This window comes from Gymnodraco acuticeps, unplaced genomic scaffold (assembly GCF_902827175.1).
Source record: "Gymnodraco acuticeps unplaced genomic scaffold, fGymAcu1.1, whole genome shotgun sequence".
Classification (NCBI taxonomy): domain Eukaryota; kingdom Metazoa; phylum Chordata; class Actinopteri; order Perciformes; family Bathydraconidae; genus Gymnodraco; species Gymnodraco acuticeps.
The window spans coordinates 190,223-211,262 of NW_022991375.1; the positions used below are offsets into that span (position 1 = coordinate 190,223).

Here is a 21,040-nt window from a genome sequence, read left to right on the forward strand (position 1 = left end):
ATTAAAACCATCTCCATCCCAGAATATATTTCATATCCTAAAAGAGGTTTCCCTTTCTCTACCTGGAAGTTCTTTATTTTGTTCCTCCTTAAAAGGCTTTTTGGAGAGTTGTTTGAAGACCCAAGGCTCTGTGGACAGAAGGTGTTGTATGCTAGATCGATTGTAAAGCCCCTTGAGGCAAAATTGTAAATTTGGGCTATATAACTCAAATTGACTTTGGAATGCTAATCAGGTCTTTTATACAGCCTGCCACAGAACAGAGGAGCAGGATGTGTGCAATATAATATGCTAATTTACTTTTATGGATGTTCAAAAGGTCCTCGACATCCCCCATATAGTGGTTAAATCCCCCATTTATGCTGGTGGGAAATCTTGGAAGTCCAATGTGGAAAAACCTTTTACCGGCATTTTCCCAATAACCAAAAAAACCTGTTTCCTGTTCCTCCCATTAAAAAAACAAGACAGTTTACATGTTTTAATTTCCCCATCTAAAGTCCCAAATGTGCAACCGTAATGTTGTATTTTAAATCTTGGTTATACAGCTTCTATATGTAGACAAATTCAACCTGGGGTAAAAAGGGTGGAGAAATTAGAAAAAAATCTGATCTAAAAAAATCTTAGCTGTGTTTATGTTTGCTTTCAGTTGGATTTGCGTTCATGTATGCACGTGTTTTTAATGAAGGTGTTTACAGGATGGTTTCACTGGACTACTTTGTATGCTCTTGTGATTACCAAATTATTGTAGAACAATCACTATATTCATTTGTTGCAGAGATTATAATATGGTCTTCCTCTTGCAAAACATAAAGTGCTTTAATTATGTGTAAGGAATAGCAGATTCTGAAAGAAAACACAATTAAACCAGACATTCAACACACAAAACATAAAACTGACCATTTTCATTCGATTTTATATGGACCATTCAAAACAATCTACAATATCTCATGATTGTATCATCTCATGTTAACAGTAACCATTTGTGATTTTGTGTAAGTGGAGAAATAGCTAAATGAAAAACAACACAAAACATTGAAGTCCTATTTCAGGAAATAGTTCCTGCAACAGGCTTTTGATGACGCTCATGAGCCATAAACACAAACACAAACACGGTCATATATTACATAACACACAGCCTCTTGGAATGCCTGTCAATATTATCGACTCGCTCAGGATACTGCGTCTTCCCAGAGGTCTTCATGAGGAGGAAGCTGTTGTTGCCCTATCTAGCGCTTGCCTCTTTCTGACACCCATCCTTCACAAGCTTTGAGTATATTTAAACTGAGAGACTAAAATGCACATCGCACACAAGCCGAATTCTCCAGACGCCAGGAAAAGCAGCGTCTCTGTTACACACGTGGTACTTGAACAGAACAGGAATTTCACAGCCAGGCCATGCACTGGATACGCCGGATAGGATACCTCCACTCACACGAGCAAGAACACACACCAGAAACTCCCAGAGTGCATGTGAAAAACAACTCTAGAAAGACGTGAAATATAGGCGTGGTGCCATGCTAACAAAGTTGTAAATTCCTCAGAGAACACCCTAGAGGGGCGGCTGAGGTGACTCACCTACAGAAAGTATCTCTGTTACACAAAAACTAGACGCACGCTAGGGCTGCTCAATTAATCGTGTTTTAATCGCAATTACGATTATGGCTTGCAACGATTACGAAAACAACGTAATCGAAATAAAACGATTTTTTTTAAATTAATTTTTTCTCAAATATTTTTTTTTTTATTATTGGTTTTTCAGTTGAATTATACTTAAAGTTCAGGGTAATCAACTGTTAAAAACATACTGTTAAAAAACATTTTCTCCAATAAATCGTTTTTAAAAATCGTGATAATTATTGACCCAAATAATCGAGCCTTTTGCTGTTGGGGAGCGGCTGAACATGTGATCAGCTGTGAGCTCTGAGCAGGGGCTCGGCAGGGGGAAGTGAGTTATTGTATTTCATTAGTGACCGGATGTTTCCCTCTCTGCCCATTACGCTGCTCATTCACATCATACAGGACCATTTTAGGGTGTTTTTATTTTTCTTAGCTCTAGCTTGTTTTTGATACCACCTTATTTGATGTAATTGGTTGATTATTCAATTAAAAAACAATCTAGAATTTTTTTTTTTATTCAGTTAGCAGATTTGCTAAACTCTGTTTTATTTTCATTGTAAATGTTATATCTTTGGATTTTTGGAATCAAATACATGTGTGGAAGTCTCCTTCGGTATTAGGAAATTATAGCAGGCATTCACATCAGTTCCTTGCATTTATTGGACTCAACATGTAGGTTATTTTACCCCAAAAAAGACACATTGAAATACTATACAGACAAAAAATGCAGATAAACAAATGCTGCCAGTGCATTACTCCTGACAAATGAGTCATGCATTAGTAATTGCAGTCATTTATATCATCTAAAGACCAAAGTAAAAGTGTAGATAAGTGATGAAAAATGAATTTGAAGGATAACTACAAATTAGCAGACTCCACAAAGTGCAGACATAATTAAATATAAACAATCCAGGAGCCAGAGGGCATCACAATAGACTAACAGAGCTTGTTTACAAAAAAATAAATGCCAGGGGAAGACCCACCCTACAGTGAAATGTCCTAAATGGCCCATGCCCCCCTGGGAAAGCAGGTTGAGTACCCCTGCTGTAATGGGGATGACAGTATCACACCAAGCTCTTGATTGTCGAGAGCACAACACTGAAGTTGTGAGGGAAAAACAACGTTGGTGTACGTGCATGACGGCCAACCCTCTGCTCACACTGTGGGGAGGAGGACCGGCCCCTCTCCCCCCTCCCTTTGGAGGTACTGGGAACTGGGGGAGAGGGCACGATCTCAGCCAGCCAGTAGGATCGCCCTGTGCAGCCGAGTGGGGGGAGGGGACGAGGGCCATGTAATGTCACACTGCGGTGCCAGAAAAACCAGAGCTGCTCTGAAGCACGCTCAGAAAACATACAGAACCCTCCTCTGACAGGGAGACGCTCGGAAAATCTGCAACAGTCCAAAGGCCTCAGACACTCCAAAGACACGATTACATTAACGCACACTATGCAAACAATACCTTTATTTATTTCATTTGAGGTTTTTTTCATTTTAGCCAGCTCAGCACTACCCTCTGAATATTTTGGCACATGTGTACACAAGCTACCTCTCTTTATTACTGCATAACTTTCCACAACAATACTTCACATATTTTATTATTTTGCATTAGTATACAGTACGTAGATTTTTGGTATATCTATATTTAATGTAAAAATGTTCCTTTATCTTTACCTCAATAAGAGTTTTTTTATAGATGGTCTTATATTTTGGCTGTTTTTCCTACAATCCATCTTTAACTGTGTTTATGTTTGCACCATATACACCACAGGAAATTCCTCGTATGTGTAAACCTACTTCTGATTCCTTTTCTCAACTGTTTCCATCTTACTCCAAAAATGCATTTTACAGATGCTTTATAACGCACATTATTATAACTTCATGTACACAAGCTTCTGAAATCAAACACACGTGCCACTTCAGAAAGATAATACTGTTAGTGGTCCATACTGTAGATGTGAGCTCATTTTTAAAGATGAGATCACACTCAGCTCTTTTCCTTTGGGGTTTTATTTTTCCAGTAGCAGTGTGCAGGGGCTCAGGTTAGGGGGGTTTGATATGTAAAGAAACTGTTAGACAAATATTATTTTAACCAAGAGAGACAAATGTCTGCTCAAAGCCACTGGGGAGGGACGTTCTGAATGGTTATTCTTACAAGTACAAATACGGCCTGCATACTTCAAATATAGACCTAGTTTTATGATATAGGAGTTTAACTGTGGACTGTTTACACACGCATAACATACATACACAGAAGAGACATCTATTAATATGTTGACTGATTTATGTGTTTAGCAGCTTTTGACACTTAAAAAATATGTTTTCCCCGGTGACAAACGGACACATTGTGTGTAAAACTCAGTATTTATCATGCTTCTAGATTTGTTTGTCCCTTTAAATAAGCTTTTATTTAAGATACATTATTACATCTAGTTGTCACTGAGCTTGAAATACACTTTTTACAGCGACATGATTTACAAATAACTAAATGTGTACAATTTGCCCTGGTAGGTGTCCTTGACAACAGCAACATGAGAAAATATATATATATTTTTTATCAATACTTGAAAATTATGAGTAATTTAAAAATCAATAAATCCATTTCTTTTTATGGTCAAAGATCTAGGTCATAAACTTCGTAATCCTTTCCGTTTAGAGTTGAAGTCAGGTAGTGTCATGAGTAACAACAAAAGGCCTCATTACAGACAAAAGGCTGGGGTCAGGATGCCTTAAGCAAACACAAAAATAGAAAAGAAAACATAGGCAGTAAATATGGCGTGAAGCGTTTCCTGCAAAGCAAAAAACAACAAACCAGCGACTTTCCTCTGAATGATTTTGCAGAATCAACGTTAATTATATCTTACTTTTATATTGTTTTAGCTGTATTGGCCCTTCATAGTGCATATTTGACAGATAGTCTTCAGAAATATACCTCTCACTGTCATTGTGTACAGTGGGGCAAAAAAGTATTTAGTCAGCCACCAATTGTGCAAGTTCTCCCACTTAAAAAGATGAGAGAGGCCTGTAATTTTCATCCTAGGTACACTTCAACTATGAGAGACAGAATGGGGGGAAAGAATCCTGGAAATCACATTGTAGGATTTTTAATGAATTAATTGGTAAATTCCTTGGTAAAATAAGTATTTGGTCACCAACAAACAAACAAGATTTCTGGCTCTCACAGACCTGTAACTTCTTCTTTAAGAGCCTCCTCTGTCCTCCACTCATTAACTGTATTAATGGCACCTGTTTGAACTTGTTATCAGTATAAAAGACACCTGTCCACAACCTCAAACAGTCACACTCCAAACTCCACTATGGCCAAGACCAAAGAGCTGTCAAAGGACACCAGAAACAAAATGGTAGACCTGCACCAGGCTGGGAAGACTGAATCTGCAATAGGTAAGCAGCTTGGTGTGAAGAAATCAACTGTGGGAGCAATTATTAGAAAATGGAAGACATACAAGACCACTGATAATCTCCCTCGATCTGGAGCTCCACGCAAGATCTCACCCCGTGGGGTCAAAATGATCACAAGAACGGTGAGCAAAAATCCCAGAACCACACGGGGGGACCTAGTCAATGACCTGCAGAGAGCTGGGACCAAAGTAACAAATGCTACCATCAGTAACACACTACGCCGCCAGGGACTCAAATCCTACAGTGCCAAACGTGTCCCCCTGCTTAAGCCAGTACATGTCCAGGTCTGTCTGAAGTTTGCTAGAGAGCATTTAGATGATCCAGAAGAGGATTGGGAGAATGGCATATGGTCAGATGAAACCAAAATAGAACTTTTTGGTAAAAACTCAACTAGACGTGTTTGGAGGAGAAAGAATGCTGAGTTGCATCCAAAGAACACCATACCTACTGTGAAACATGGGGGTGGAAACATCATGCTTTGGGGCTGTTTTTCTGCAAAGGGACCAGGACGACTGATCCGTGTAAAGGAAAGAATGAATGGGGCCATGTATTGTGAGATTTTGAGTGACAACCTCCTTCCATCAGCAAGGGCATTGAAGATGAAATGTGGCTGGGTCTTTCAGCATGACAATGATCCCAAACACACCGCCCGGGCAACGAAGGAGTGGCTTCGTAAGAAGCATTTCAAGGTCCTGGAGTGGCCTAGCCAGTCTCCAGATCTCAACCCCATAGAAAATCTTTGGAGGGAGTTGAAAGTCCGTGTTGCCCAGCGACAGCCCCAAAACATCACTGCTCTAGAGGAGATCTGCATGGAGGAATGGGCCAAAATACCAGCAACAGTGTGTGAAAACCTTGTGAAGACTTACAGAAAACGTTTGACCTCTGTCATTGCCAACAAAGGGTATATAACAAAGTATTGAGATGAACTGTTGTTATTGACCAAATACTTATTTTCCACCATCATTTGCAAATAAATTCTTTAAAAATCAGACAATGTGATTTTCTGGATTTTTTTTCTCATTTTGTCTCTCATAGTTGAGGTATACCTAGAATGAAAATTACAGGCCTCTCTCATCTTTTTAAGTGGGAGAACTTGCACAATTGGTGGCTGACTAAATACTTGTTTACCCCACTGTATATATCTTTTATTTGGAGACGTTTATATTTGTTGTCTGTTTATTTCTTACATTTTCACATTGTGTGCTGTGCCTCTTTACATGCTGCTGTGACGCAAACAGATTCCCAAATTGGGATCAATAAAGAATATCTTATTTTATCTGTCTTTGATGAGACTGGCTCTGACTCTCCAGCTGTTATAGTCAGTGTTGTGAGGCTTGGGGAAAGAAGAAAGATTAGCAATGTTACTCCACTTATGAAAAGCCAAATAGACAGCAGCAGACCTAAGCCAGTCTGGTATGTCCAGGCGGGATTATCTGTGGACTACCCAATCCCGACATTCCCAGCAATCCCAGGAACACCATCTGCCAGACAAAGCTCATTTTATGGCCCTCGCAGATACCTACTCTAATCTTTTCCTAACACAGTCCATATCTTGCTCACATATAGTTTTCTCTGTTCCCTCCATCACTCTTCTTCTCTCGTTGCTCTTTTTCCCTTTGCTGCCTCGCCGCCGCCCCGCCCTCAAACCCTGTTGGCTCGTTGCCACGGACACAACACGCACACAGACATGCCTGCCGATGTTTTGAAACCCTGCCAGATACGACAGGGGAGGGGGGCGGTGGCCGTGAGCCGGCGATCTGATTGGACGGCCCCAGAGCGAAAACAAACCACAGTCAGCTGGCCTCTTTTGCCGGCGAGCATGTGACTGACTGTTGTGTGATTATTACTACAGCAGTAAGAAGAAGAGAAAAAGGGGGAGGAAGTGAAAGGGTGGGAGACACGGGTGGAGATAGAAATCTAGTGTGAGAGGAAAAGGAGTTATACAACGATAACAAAGTGAAGAAGGGAAACATGAGAGCGGGGTGAAATGGAGAAGCTGTGTGAATGAAATGTGGAGCAGCTGAGATGTAAACGTGCGCCTGTTTACAGTCACAAAGCAGCCTATTCCTGGTCACAGTGACATAAGAGAGTATAATAAACAACCCATATGTTTAATGAACTTTAGTCCGTTACAACTCTGACCAAAACACAGGACATTCACACGCTCAACGCGCAAAACAGATAACAAACATTCATTGTTTTGTCCCGCGCTCTGTCCCTTATATATTTTCATGGCCTGTTGGTCACACACAAACAATTCCCAACTAGACAGTCTAGAGAGCATTACCTTAACAGGAAGTGGCCCTGTTACACAAGTAAGCTCAAACGTCAACATGAGCAAATGCCTGTCACATGGAGCATTACACTTAACATAAAGGAGTGACAACTTCCAAAAAAGCTATATCCTGAAGTAAAAACAATAAAGGAAAACATCTGTTATACCTTATTATTATTATGAGGTAATCCAGTGTTGATGTTTTGATTCATCTGCTGCAATCTAATGTAAGGATCCATGAGTCTGAAGGCTAATCAGTGTTTTCTAAAACTATGAGAAAGGAAGGTAACACTCATTTTATAATCCATCAAGGGGATTGATGGATTATATCAATGCTGTAAATGGCAGGAACATGAAGTATTGGGGTTGCAAATGATATGCAAGGAGTATGCACTGAATAGACTGAATAGAGCACTTTGTCATGTTACAGTGTTTTTTGGCAATGTTTTCCAGATGATGCTGCGATTGTTGTTGTTTTGGCTGAGGGCATTAGCATGTTTTGATTCAAACAAATAAAGTTGGCTTTAATTGTTTCCCCCTTGGTGCTGTTGACTGTTCGAGCATTACTGAATGTAGAGTGTTCCTTCAGCCTTGGACCAAAGGAAAAATGCATCTACTATTGTACAACGGAAAACCGGGAGTTAACATTTAGAGCAAAGAGGCTGGCTACCTTAAATTCAGCTTCTGTGCGAACTGTTAATCACATCTAATAATAATAATCATCTGCATGTGGTAGCAACAAGCACAGCCTTGGCCTAATAAATAATGATAATAATAATGTGGCTGGAAGCTGTGCAATGTCCCCCAAATAGGGTTGAGAGTTTTAACGTCAAATGTGTTAACAGCGCAATCCCGTTGAGTGAGGTCAAATAATGGCCAATTAAAACCCTATTTGTGCCCAACCACTGAGGAGGAAGTGGCAGGGTCCAGCTTTGTGAACGGGTTTTAAACCCTGTTGTCAAAGAGAATGTGATAAATGCCTCCCTTTCTATCCATTAAATTTATATGGGCCCAAAGTCCTCAAATGGACATCAAAGCATGGACACACACACATGCACAATCCCCCTTAGTCTACATGAAACACATTCACAACACACAGGAAACAGGGAATGCTCTCTAATTACTGGGCACATGTTGAGCATTAAACCTCTGGAAGTACAACTTCATATACTCTGCTGGCTGTGTGGAAACACACACACACACTAAAATCCTCTTCAGGGGATAACTACCTACAGATGGGAGATGCTCTCAGAGAGGAAAGCGCTGCAGCCCCACACTCACACGGATACTTCCAGGAGTGATGAAATGTAATCACTTGCCCCTCCACAGCAACAGCTGCTTAATCATGCCGAGGAGACTTTCTGCATTCATAATGTCCATTGTTTCTGACATAGAGCAGACAGAGAGCGCTGATGAGAAAGGCAGGAGTCGCCAGAGGAAATACCTCGGGTGTGTGAGCGAGAGAGAAGGGGAAAAGAGAACACAGGAGGTATAAACTCAAGTTACAGGAATTCCTCTGGCCTTGTATCAGCGTCAGTGTTGGGTTAGGTTTCCTTACAAACATTCTCCGCTAGTGAGCTCCAGAGAGGGGGAGCAGAACTGGTGATCAGAGAGCCAGCCCAGCATATGTTTCAAGTGATTGTCTTCCCCATACAGAACTACATAGAAGGTAATCTTGTGTAATTGTGGACAATCGTGTGCAATAAACCTGCAGTGTGTAATATTAACGCTTATTTGCAATGGTACCGTGGCATAGTTACTTTTATGTAAAAATCTGTTTATAAATGTTCCCAAACTTTTTTTAAGGTTGAAATACTTTAATAGGTTATTTATGTCACTTAGTTTGACATACTTTGCTGATACTCTGATTTTATTACTTTTATTATCTTTTTTATTACTGTATGCCTTTATTACCTGCTATGCCACTTTTGCTGTAACACTGTTCTTATTCTGAAATAAAATGTCATTCCTAGAGCTCCCACTGCAACCAAACATCCGAATGAGGACGAGAAATTAGAGCACTGTCGGACTGATTAGTTCAACTTCACCTCATCCTTATAAACACAATGTATTGTAGACGCTCATCGCCCAGCAACCACTCTGTATCTGCAACCCCCCCCCATCTCCCACCCTACTTTACAAGGGTTATTTGTGTGTGTGTGTCTGAGAAGCCACGCACGTGCACAGCAAACCATTTAATCTAGAGCACAGAGCGATGTTTTGTGGGATTATCATATCATTAGTCGTGCCTCTGATGGAGTTGTGTGTGTATTTGTGTGTTGGAGGGCTGACATCACAGCAAGCAGAGGGCACCCTTTTGATGTAATCCAATTTTCCATTTCCACTCCACACACACACACACAACGTGGCACCCCTTTCGGATGAGCAGGGCCTCTTTGAATGAGTAACAACTGACATTCGTGCTTTTAAGTAGGCCAACATATTCACTCATGTGTGCAAAACCTATATATTCTTATCAGTGTGTAGAGGACTGCCTTATCTTCAAACTGAAACCCCTTCATTTCACAGTCAATCCTTCTGTTTCCAGCATTCGTAAATCAATTAGGTTTTGCCATTTCTGCTACAAAATCATACTCCATCGAGGAGTGTACAATAACAACGGGTTAACTCGATAAACTGGTGCGCAAATAATTGGGAGACAAACTGAAGCCAAAGCAAATAAATGTGATATTTGCTCCGCGGCCTCCATAAGAGGGAAAACAAACATAACCTCTCCCTTATCCAAATCTATGGCATAAAGATGGAAAGCTTCATACGTTGCAGAGAGTCAAGCCCTTTGGCAAACATGACGAACAACTTGTAGATGGCAAGATACGGGACCTCCACAAATACAGAGCTGTGAAACACCTCAGCCGATCAGTCTAAGCTAACGTTTGCTAAGACTATACACAACATAGCACTGTATCATTTTGCCTGACGTAGTAAGTCATTTAAAGTCTATTTCCTAGCAAATATACTCTCTCCAGGAAAGGTCAAATTAGGTGTCGGTTATGACATTAATTGTTCCATGATATATTGAGGGGCACTGTTAATGTTATTAATTACACCGTTATTCTTGCTGCACCCTTTTACCCAACCCTGCGTCTTGTGGGCAACAAAATCTCCAGTAAAGGGGAATGGGATTGGGATTTCTACTGACCCTTTCTGAAAGTAATTCTCCTTGTATTCCTCTTAGACCCGAGGGACTGGGCACTTCCACAAGAACTTCACTAACAAAATCTTCCTGAGCAGTAACCATCATCTCCTGGGAGAGGCGAAATTCCTCGGCCGGCTCGCGTAACACTGGAAGCAGGGGCGGCGGGTACTGTAGGCTAGGGAAGGCTAAGCCTTCCCAAATATTTCTGTCACAGCGTCCTGATAAAATAAAAATATAATGTATAATGTTTGTGTCTTTGACATTAGCGCTGCTATGCAACCACCTGTGCCCTGTAGGCCTACTACGAAGCCAGTTCAACATATCCTGGATATGCTTGAGTTATCTTAACTAACCCTAACAAACGAGATCTCGCTAAGCGGTCATACGACGCTGGTTAATATCAACTCGGTAAATCAAGCCAGGGTTTCTCTCACCAGCTGAGAGCGCGTTCACGTGAAAGGGGTGGGGTTAGAAACATTTGACCAATCACAAACAGGGACAAGTGTACTGACAGCGCAGCATCATTAATGAAAAGTAAACTAATATTAGACAAATATGAACTTTAAACATCCATGACTTAAACATATAATCCAGGATACAAGCCACATAGCTGCACCTGCAAGGTGAATATAGAACAACTAGTTAAAAAATAAATAAACTACTGAGTGTTTGAAAGCGTAACAGTTTTATGATATCATTCCCCCATCTAAGACACGAGTGGATCTGACTTTAATTACATTTGAGTTGAGTGTTTCGTCAACCCAATGTGTTGCATACTGCTGCATACAGTAGGCTATGTGACACTGTAAGTGTTGCACGGTCAGATACGGCTCGAGAAGCTGACTCAGATAAGGACATATGATATATTATATGATCTGATTGATGATGTGATATGAATGATAAGTGCAACACGTCGGCGTCTTCTCTACGGCAGTTTAAACTGCATTTCCTTTATCCTGTAATATGACTTGATAGATTTAAACTCCGCACACTGAGCTCTGATTGGTCAGCAGGCGGTGCTTTCACTGAGTTGATCTCTTTTCTATAGACGCCAGAGGCGGGCAGCGTCAGGTAAAAAAAGTTATTTAGCCTTCCCAAACCTGAGCCTCACGCGCCGCCTATGACTGGAAGGGTCGGACACGGCTCCTGGATGATACTCTGCTCCACACTACTCAGTCTTTATAATGGTATGAGGGCCCTGACATACCTCAAAGGAGCACCTAGACAAAAGCGTGCTTTGTAATGCCTTGTGTGTTATGTTAAGAGATGAACACACAGCAGAGGCTCCAGCTGACTGCCAGCAGATTGATTATGGGCTTGCATGAGAGGACATAACTAGACAGTAGACAACATGAAGTCCACTGTGTTTGCGTCACTGGAAATCTAGATTAATAGAATGACAGGATAGAACAAATCCTGTCAGAAAACCAGTACTTCAGCTCTATTGTCCTCACCAGTAACCAGCTCCCACTATACAAGAAAAACAGATGACTGAAATATCTGGTTGGAGCTTTGCTGGACAATATTCTTAGTAACAAGGTTTATTAGTCCTGCCTAGTGCCTATACACCAGTTTGAGACAGTAGAAAAGAGACATAAATAGTTGGGAATAGAATGGAAAAAATGGGATAAAGAGACAAGTACGAACACTGGTTTCTTCCTCACCAATGCACTGCTAAAGTAGGCATGAAGACAGATCAACGCTTTTGGAAAGTTAGAGAACTGGAAACAGGAGTATACTGGCTCCTTCACAAACTAATAAATGGCAACTTGTACATTGATTAAATCAGAATTGAGAATACATAAAGAGGACTTTCCAAAGGCATAATGATTACGGAGCATACCAACCGAATGACTGGGTATATATATGAGGAAGCTTTTTAATATGTGATGGATGTGGAGCTAGCTGACGGACAATGACAGCCTGCTCGGTGCTCAAAGGTAAAGACAGAGCTGCCTTCTCCTGTGTCAGTCCCTCCCCCATAGGGCTGAAGCACAGTGAGTGAGTGAGGCATTACTGGGAAATGAAGCCCTTACTGGAAAACTGCGCTCACCTATTTACTGGCAAAGGATTGGGAGTTGGGGGGAAGGGGGGGGGCCGGACAGGAAGTTAATTGAAAATGTGACCTGGGGTTTTGTGACTGGGCACTTTATGTTTGGAAACGTCAGACAGATTTAGTTTTTCTTTACATCTCTGCATTTTGAGAACTTTTTAATGGACTCTTTTACAACTCTGGACATGGCTGCATTGCTTTTCTTAAACAAGTCCTAGCAACTATATCAAAGAATTAGGAAGCCATTTACTTTTCTCACAGTTGAGCGGAGTAGAACAAATATATATATATTTGCATTTGCAGGGAATCAAAACGTGTATAACAGGTTGTTAGCAGTGCGACAGAGGACTTTATTACTAGTCCAACCTCTCTCAATTTTCCCATTTTGTACCACTGGAAGAATTATGAGGCTTTAATTGCAGTCGCCAGCATTATTTTCAAGGTTCAGTTTCAGTTTGTGTGTGACGTGCTACTGTAATCTGAAAGATACATGTGTAGTCTGATGATTGGTTATGTGGGAAAGTTAGCAGTGCTTTAACTCTTGCAAAAGTGCTACAAAATGTAATGCATCTAATCATTTAGGTGCAAATATACCGAGTGATTACATTTGCTGACTTACCTGACTGAGGATAACAGACATTTTTGCTAATTTTAGATACAATTATTTATTGTCCCTGCGCTTGTTGGAAGGAGAAACTCCTTGAGCTGCTCAACAGTAAACAGAAGTGGATCAAAAATGAAATTCCAAGACCCCCTACCAATGCTATTTGTTATTCTTCCTGACCATATGACTAAACCAAGAAAAAGATGGTTTCCTGTTTTACAGGCCTTTGTAGTTACTTTACCCAGATCACACAGTAAAAAAAAAAGAAAGCCCTTTGGGCCCCGAGTTGCAACTTGTCTTTCCCATTATCAGAGAAAACCTAGATCTCCATAATGTGTCCATGGATAGGACTTCTAACAGTCATAGAAACATGTGTGCCGTTACTACAAGGGCCTCTCTCCGCCCTGAATGGATGGTGTGGTACAGATTAACCAGACTCTGCATGTGTCTATGCTTATAGTGTGTGTGTGTGTGTGTGTGTGTGTGTGTGTGTGTGTGTGTGTGTGTGTGTGTGTGTGTGTGTGTGTGTGTGTGTGTGCGTGTGTGTGTGTGTGCAGGGTCAGTGTGTGTTTGTGTGTGTGTAAATCCAGCTCAGCACACGTGCCTGTTCGTCTCTAGGGAACTAGGTGAAGAGCCACTCAGCTCCCTTTGAACCCAAGGCCATATGGCCCCCAGTATGGTTCTATAATACACACATAAAGCTATTACACTATAGGAGCATATGTTGACAGAATATGTAATTACACATTCAACAAGGACAATGCTAAATGTGTCAAAAATAGATCAGAAAAGATGAGTATTTCTGAGCAAATATTTCTCATTGGTTTGTCAGGAGTGTTTTGCACATGAATGGACATCCAGAGTTTTATCCCCACTCACCTCATTGTCGTGGTGCTGGCAGAAGCTCATGTGGTCCTGGAAGAGGGACAGCAGGGCAAAGTTGTTCTGCAGGGACTGGGCGAGGGACTGCTGCCCCGAGTTGCTGTTGACGTTGAGGCGGCTCAGGTGGAGGTTCTCCCCCAGGCGCTCGATGAAGTGGTCCTTGGTCAGCCTCACCCTCTGGTGCGCCCGCACACAGTTGTCACACAGGTACTCCTGGCAGTCCAGGCAGTGGGAGGTGGCCGGGTTCTCCTCGTCACAGGAGCTGCACCCAGGCTCTCCCAGGTGGTTGGGGTGCAGCAGGCCTCCATGGGGGTGATGGAAACCCGAGGAGCCTCCACCCAAGCCTCCTCTGAGGTGGTTGTGGTGGCCGTTCTTGTTCTGGATCTGCTCCTCGGAGCTCACCACCACGTCCAGCAGGTTGCTGAACAGGAAGTTTGAGGAAGGCAGGGAGTCCACCCCGGCCTCTGAGATGCACACCTTCTGGTCGCAGGTGGGGCACCGCAGCTTCAGGGGCTCCCCAGGACTCCGCTGGCCCTCTAGGCACTGCCTGCAGAAGGCATGGAGGCAGGGCAGGACGTGGAGCCTCCTGGTGGTCTGGCAGGAAGATGAGGAGGTATGTGAGGAAGATGAAGAGGTAGAAGAGCTGGAGGAAATGGGAGCAGAGGACCCGCACAGCTCCTTGCAGAGCGGGCAGGTCTGCAGGTCCGAGTCTGGAAACGAAGCCATCTGCAGCATTTACCCAAACCCAGGTTTACAACATGCGCAATCTGAGGTATTTATCTGGAGTCACATCAGCCAGTTGTGAGGTGTAGCGAAAAAACGTGTATTTGAGGTAGATTCATGAGGTATCAAAGTCAGTTCAACAGTGGAAACGGTGCTCATGGACTTACAGATTTGTCTCTGTATTATAACTCTGACCTGATGCGGAACAAGGAGGTAGGCAGTTCTCCGAAGATGAGGCAACAAAAACAAAACACTTTTTTAGGCGTTTATGATCATTCACTTGTGTAAGGCGAGGGTGAAGCATCCGCGTCCCTCTTTTCAAATAATCTTACAATGGTCGAGAAAAAGTGTTTAGGCTCATAAAATAAACCCGAAACTGGAGTGACACTGGATCGGCGTCGAAAAACCGGAGGCTCCGTCTCTCCTGCCCATGACTGCGGGGCTCCAACAGCACCAAGGCGAGAGTAACAAGGATTTAAATGGGTCTTTCCTCTTCTCCAATTAAGGCCCGTGTTGTGGTTGTGTTTTCCTCCTCTCTAGTCCACCATCGGGGCCCTGGAAGGCGGCGTCGGGCGCAGCCACCGGTCAGTCTACTCGGAACGCAAGACCGTACTCGTATTCATCAGAGCAACCATCCCATGGTGCACCTTGGGTCTCCAAAACAACAAACGCATGGAGTCTCCAGTAAAGCCCAAACATCAGAGGTGTGTTTCACCAGCCTCCGGGGGTGAATGCACCGGTCCGGGGTTGTGAAGAGGAACGCTAGCAGCTCTCCGTTGGCCGGGCTGGTTCTCTGGCTCTCTGCGTGCAGGAATGCGCACTTGCAGCGTGGAAAACGGTGCCGAAAAAGTCGGTCCCGACGGCCGTACGGAGAGGATTCGCGTCCCGTACTGCGTTGTTGTTGCCGTTGTTTACTCCCGGTTGGTTAAGGATTAACATAAACATAAGGTGTGTGCGCTCTCGTGGCTGCCGTGGTGCTCGAGCTGCAACTCCAGGAGCCACTCTTATCCGATTGAGAAAAAATGGACCCACTTCCGCCCAAGGGAGGAGAGAGGGGTGTGCGTCAAATGCGCGTTCCCGGCGGTGACGGGAGTTTTAGCGCGTCCGTGCGTGCGAGCAATGCTCACTGGCGTCAGTAGTGGCAGGTAATGTAGTACATTTACTTAGGTACAATGTTGAAGTACTTTCACTTTAACTGAGTGTTTTCATTTTATGCTACTTTATTACTTTTACTCCAATACATTTATTTTACAGATTTATTTACTAGTTACTTTATACATTTTGATTTTAGGAAATACTTTTCAAATATGATTAATTGGTATGGATTAAACCATCCAACATTGTTTAAGTACTAAAACCCAGTGGTATAAAGTAAATAGTTAGATTTACTCCAATGAGAACAAAGTACAATTTTGAGGTATCCTACTTGTATACTTTGTACTTTTACTCCACTACATGTATTTAATACCTTTAGTTACTTTACAGATTTGGATTAATGATGTGAAATATAATCAACCTTTAAATCAGACTTTAGTTCCACCTGGAGTAAATTCACAAGCTACCCCGCAGTATACAAAGTCATTCAAACTAGCTGCACCTTTACCAGCTTTGAGTACACTTTCATGATCAATAATTATAAAACATATCATATATATTATTCTGAAATGGACCAATCTGCAGAATGAGTATTTTTACTTTTGGTACTTTAAGTATATTTTGATGCATATACTTCTGTACTTTTACTTGAGTAACATTTTGATTGCAGGACTTGTACTTGTAACAGAGTATTCCTCCACTCTGGTACTTTACTTTTACCCAAGTACAAGATCTGAGTACTTCTACCACCTCTAGCTACCATAAACTCGACTACATGTATCCATCTTTAGTTTCAAGTTACTTCACAGATTCAGATTATATATATATATATAATTCAACTAATAAGCGGGAGTTTTAATTGTAGTATTTTTCCATTTCATTATTGCTTAATTTATTCTAGTATAAATCTGAGTATTCTTCCAACACTGGTTGTAGTCTGTCCTTATGAATGACAGGATGTGCACACCTGAAGGAAAAAATAACTGTTACAATATAATTCAATATTGCTACTTTTACTTAAAACTTAGGAGTACTTCTTCCCCCACTGAGCAAAATGTCCTGCATCTTTAGATGTATCATCCAGCCATCTCTCATCTTGCTGCGTTGCATTTGATTTGGCAACAAGTCAATATGAAAATGTTGAGAAACGTGATGCAGAAAGTCAAAGGCAGAGAGGGGTTAGGTTATTATATAACAGAGATCATATGAGGCACTTAAAAAACCTAATTTGACATGGGTCACAAATGTTACTCAATTTTTTTCTCTGGGGTTAAAGGTGTGACTCAAACAAAAAAAGGCTGAGATGGTGAGTTGATTTACAGCAAACTCCAAGTAGGTTAAAGGATGAACCTTTTGGAAACATGCCAGAGGTTATGTTAACACGTCAAAGAGGGAATAACACAGAGCTGTGTGTTTCTGCAGAGGCACATGACGCTGGCTGCAGAATCCAGTGTTACTATTCTCCATGTGAAGAAGAATTGGCTGTTCTTTCATATTTTCATGAAGATCAGATGTGGTTACCGGGACTTGAGGCGGGGGGGAACAAGATTCATAAAGCACTGCTCCGAGCAACAACAACAAATCACACAAACAGTCCTGTGTTGGGACTAACTATCGCTGGATGACTCCCAAATGTGTATTACCTACAGCATGTCATGACCGAAAGCACGAGATCGCGGATACAAGGGGCCGAGATGGGTTTTCTCCGCAGGGTGGCTGGTGTCTCCCTTAGCAAAGCAATACTTCTTCTTGTGTGTATGTCATTGGGGATATGAATGCAGATATCTCAGACAGGAACTCATTATTTGCCAAGCATATGGCTCAGTTCTGTCACGATAACAATTTTATATTGTCAAGCAAGACGCTTTTGCCTGCAGATAGTTATAAAAGCGAGGCCTGGCATACTACGTCATGGCTTGATCATTGTATTAGTACAGCTGATGTGCATGCTTCACTTGAGTTACTATGAGCATTCTGTATGGGACAGCAACGACTGATCATATACCTGTTGCTATGTCAATAAATGTCGAACATCTACCTGGGCTAACCAGAAATGTAAATAGTGCTCAAACAGAAAAACTAGACTGGTCAACCCTCACAAAGGATGACATTACATCCTATTATGCTCAGACGGATACATCCTTAACTAATATTCATCTGCCTAGAGATGCAATTATGTGTAGCGATGTTAATCGTAAGGATGCAAAGGATGGGGTGATATCTGCTCCATGTACAGTGATATAGTAAGTGCTCTGTATGAAGGCAGTAAACCTTACTACAAAAGTAACAATAAGACACATAACATCAGGCCTGGCTGGAATAGGTATGTAGCTGAGTATCATGCTGAAGCCTGTGAAGCCACCAAATCATGGGCTATATGGCAGGCAGACCCAGACAAGGGTCTGTATTTGAGTACAAGAAGCTTACTAATGCAAGATACAAGTATGCTATTCGCTTCATCTGTAAAAATGAGCAAGCCATGAGGGCCGATTCCATGGCTAAGAAGCTGCTAAGTAACAATGTTATGGATTTTTGGAAAGAAGTGAAGGCTATTAATAAATGCAAAATATCTCTACCATGCACTGTTGACGGAACATCCGGAACAGACAACATTGTGGAGTTATGGCGACAGCATTATAGAACCTTATTCAACTGTGTCCAAAGTGAACTGTATAGGGTAGATGATATTGATAACAATGAGTCAATGGTGATAATGCCTCATGAGGTGTGCCAAGCTATAAACAAGCTGTCGGACAACAAAGCCAGTGGTGTAGATCATATTTCTGCTGAACATCTTAAATATGCCAGTGTAAAGATAGCTCCTCTTCTTTCTATCTGCTTTACTGCCTTTATGAGTCATGGCTTGTTACCAGACTCAATGTTGTCTGTTCTGTTGGTGCCAGTTATTAAGGACAAAGCTGGTAAAGTGGGAAGCCTAGACAACTATAGGCCCATAGCATTAGCCAGCATATTGTCAAAAGTCCTAGAAAGAATTCTGCTGGACAGATTAGATGACTTTATTAACTCAACAGATAACCATGGCTTTAAGGCTAAACATGGCACTGACTTGTGTATATACGCCTTAAATGAAATTGTCAACAAATATAGAGGTAATAACTCATCAGTTCTTATGTGTTTCATTGATGCTTCTAAAGCCTTTGATCGTGTTAATCATAGGAAGTTATTTGTTAAACTGAGTCAAAGAGGGGTGCCCAAATACATTGTGAGAATTCTGGTCTACTGGTATGGCCACCAGACTATGCAAGTCAAATGGGGCAATAGGGTCTCAGCCCCATTTGGGGTTAGCAATGGTGTCAGACAAGGTGGAATTATGTCCCCAGTTCTTTTTAACCTTCATATTGATGATCTGTCCAAGCGACTGAAAGCCTGTAATACTGGATGCATGATTGGTAGTGAACCATATTATGTATGCAGATGATCTTGTTGTGCTGAGTCCATCTAGCGCTGGTCTTCAGCAGCTTCTTGCTGTTTGTTCTGTGTATGGTGTGGAACATGACATCAAATACAACGCCAGTAAGAGTGCTGTCATGATCTTTAGAACCCAAGAAGATAAATGTCTTAAATTTCCTGATTTTAAATGGTCTGATATTAATCTTAGTGTCTGTAATAAGTTAAAATATCTTGGACACTTTATTACAGAACAAATGACAGATGATGAAGATATTTATAGGCAATGCTGCATGATGTGCACAAGCAAACATTCTCCTACGTAAGTTTAGTGCATGTACAGATGGAGTGAAGATGTCTCTGTTCAGAGCATATTGCACACCGCTCTATACGGCACATTTGTGGTCAAACTACAGAAAAGCAAGTTTACGGAAACTTCAAGTAGCTTATAATGATGCCATGAGAATATTGCTGAAGAGACCTCGATGGTCTAGTGCAAGTGAAATGTTTGTGGCTGCAGGAGTCAATACTCTACAAGCTGTTTTAAGAAATCTTATGTATATGTATTTGCCGGCTTAATGACTCTGATAATGAAATCCTCTTGGCCTTATCGAACATAAGGTTTAGTACTACACGCTACCAATCGCAGCTGTGGAGATTCTTAAACTATGAATTCTTTTTATGCTGTATATGTAATTTATTATATGTAATGCCTTGTCTTTTATCTGGACCCTGAGTCTGTAATAAAGTTTTTCATTCATTCATTCCCTTAGGGATAAGGTGAGAAGTTCAGTCATCCGGGAGGGACTTGGAGTTGAACCGCTCCTCCTTCGCGTCGAAAGGAGCCAGTTGAGGTGGTTCGGGCACCTAGTCAGGATGCCACCTGGGCGCCTCCCTAGGGAGGTGTTCCAGGCACGTCCAGCTGGGAAGAGACCAAGGGGGAGACCTAGGACCAGGTGGAGGGATTATATATCTTCGCTGGCCTGGGAGCGCCTTGGGATCCCCCAGTCAGAGCTGGTTGATGTGGCCAGGGAAAGGAAAGTTTGGGGCTCTCTGTTGGAACTTCTACCCCCGCGACCCGACCACGGATAAGCGGGAGAAGATGGATGGAAGGATGGACATTATGTCATATGACTGAATGGTGTGGGGTGAGCCTTTACTTTAAGTAACGCTATTCAGCTTTTGAAGTCTCTATATGAACATTTGTTTGGTTTCTGACAAATGATACATGTTGCAAACAAGTTGAAGAAATACAGTTTGTGTTTCTTGTGTCATCTTCACCTCTCTGAGATCTCTAATTTGCTCCGGTAATCACACTATTTGCCTTAGCTTAGATTTTAAGCATCTGAGCAAATGTATGCATCAATCAATCCTCGTTGCATTGCTGGAAGTACATTTTAAAAGTAAATACTCTGTTCAAAGTGAAATTCACATCAAAATGCACCTATTGCACAGACAGTAAAAGTACTCATTTTACACATATCTATTCCAGAATCATTTATATAATTTTTATTTAACATTTTAGATTTATCGCTTTCATATTGCAGCCAGTATAGGGGCAGGGTTAACTTTAATTACTTTACACACTGCGTGGTGTATTCCATCCATTGATCATCAACACCTATAATAATACAAGATAAGGGATTTTTCAATTATATTTTGCATTAATAATCTGAATATTTGTGGGTCAGAATCAGAGTATTTGTGTCTGAACGTCTAGTGGAGTATGACTATAAAGTAGCAGACAAGGGACTTACTCAAGAAGTCAGAGAAAGTACTTCAAAAATGGTACTGAAGTGAAGTACTGTCCAC

At 41.7% G+C, this 21,040-nt stretch overlaps 1 protein-coding gene across 1 annotated transcript in view; it reads right to left on the reverse strand.

Moving 5' to 3' along the window:
* Nucleotides 1-15,724, reverse strand: part of trim71 (tripartite motif containing 71, E3 ubiquitin protein ligase) — a 39,026-nt gene extending 23,302 nt beyond the window's left edge. Inside the window, exon 1 of the mRNA XM_034240746.1 lies at nt 14,000-15,724. Within this exon, the coding sequence (XP_034096637.1) occupies nt 14,000-14,737 (738 nt within the window). The 5' untranslated portion in view covers nt 14,738-15,724. The remainder of the gene's footprint in view (nt 1-13,999) is intronic.
* Nucleotides 15,725-21,040: the final 5,316 nt, after the last annotated feature.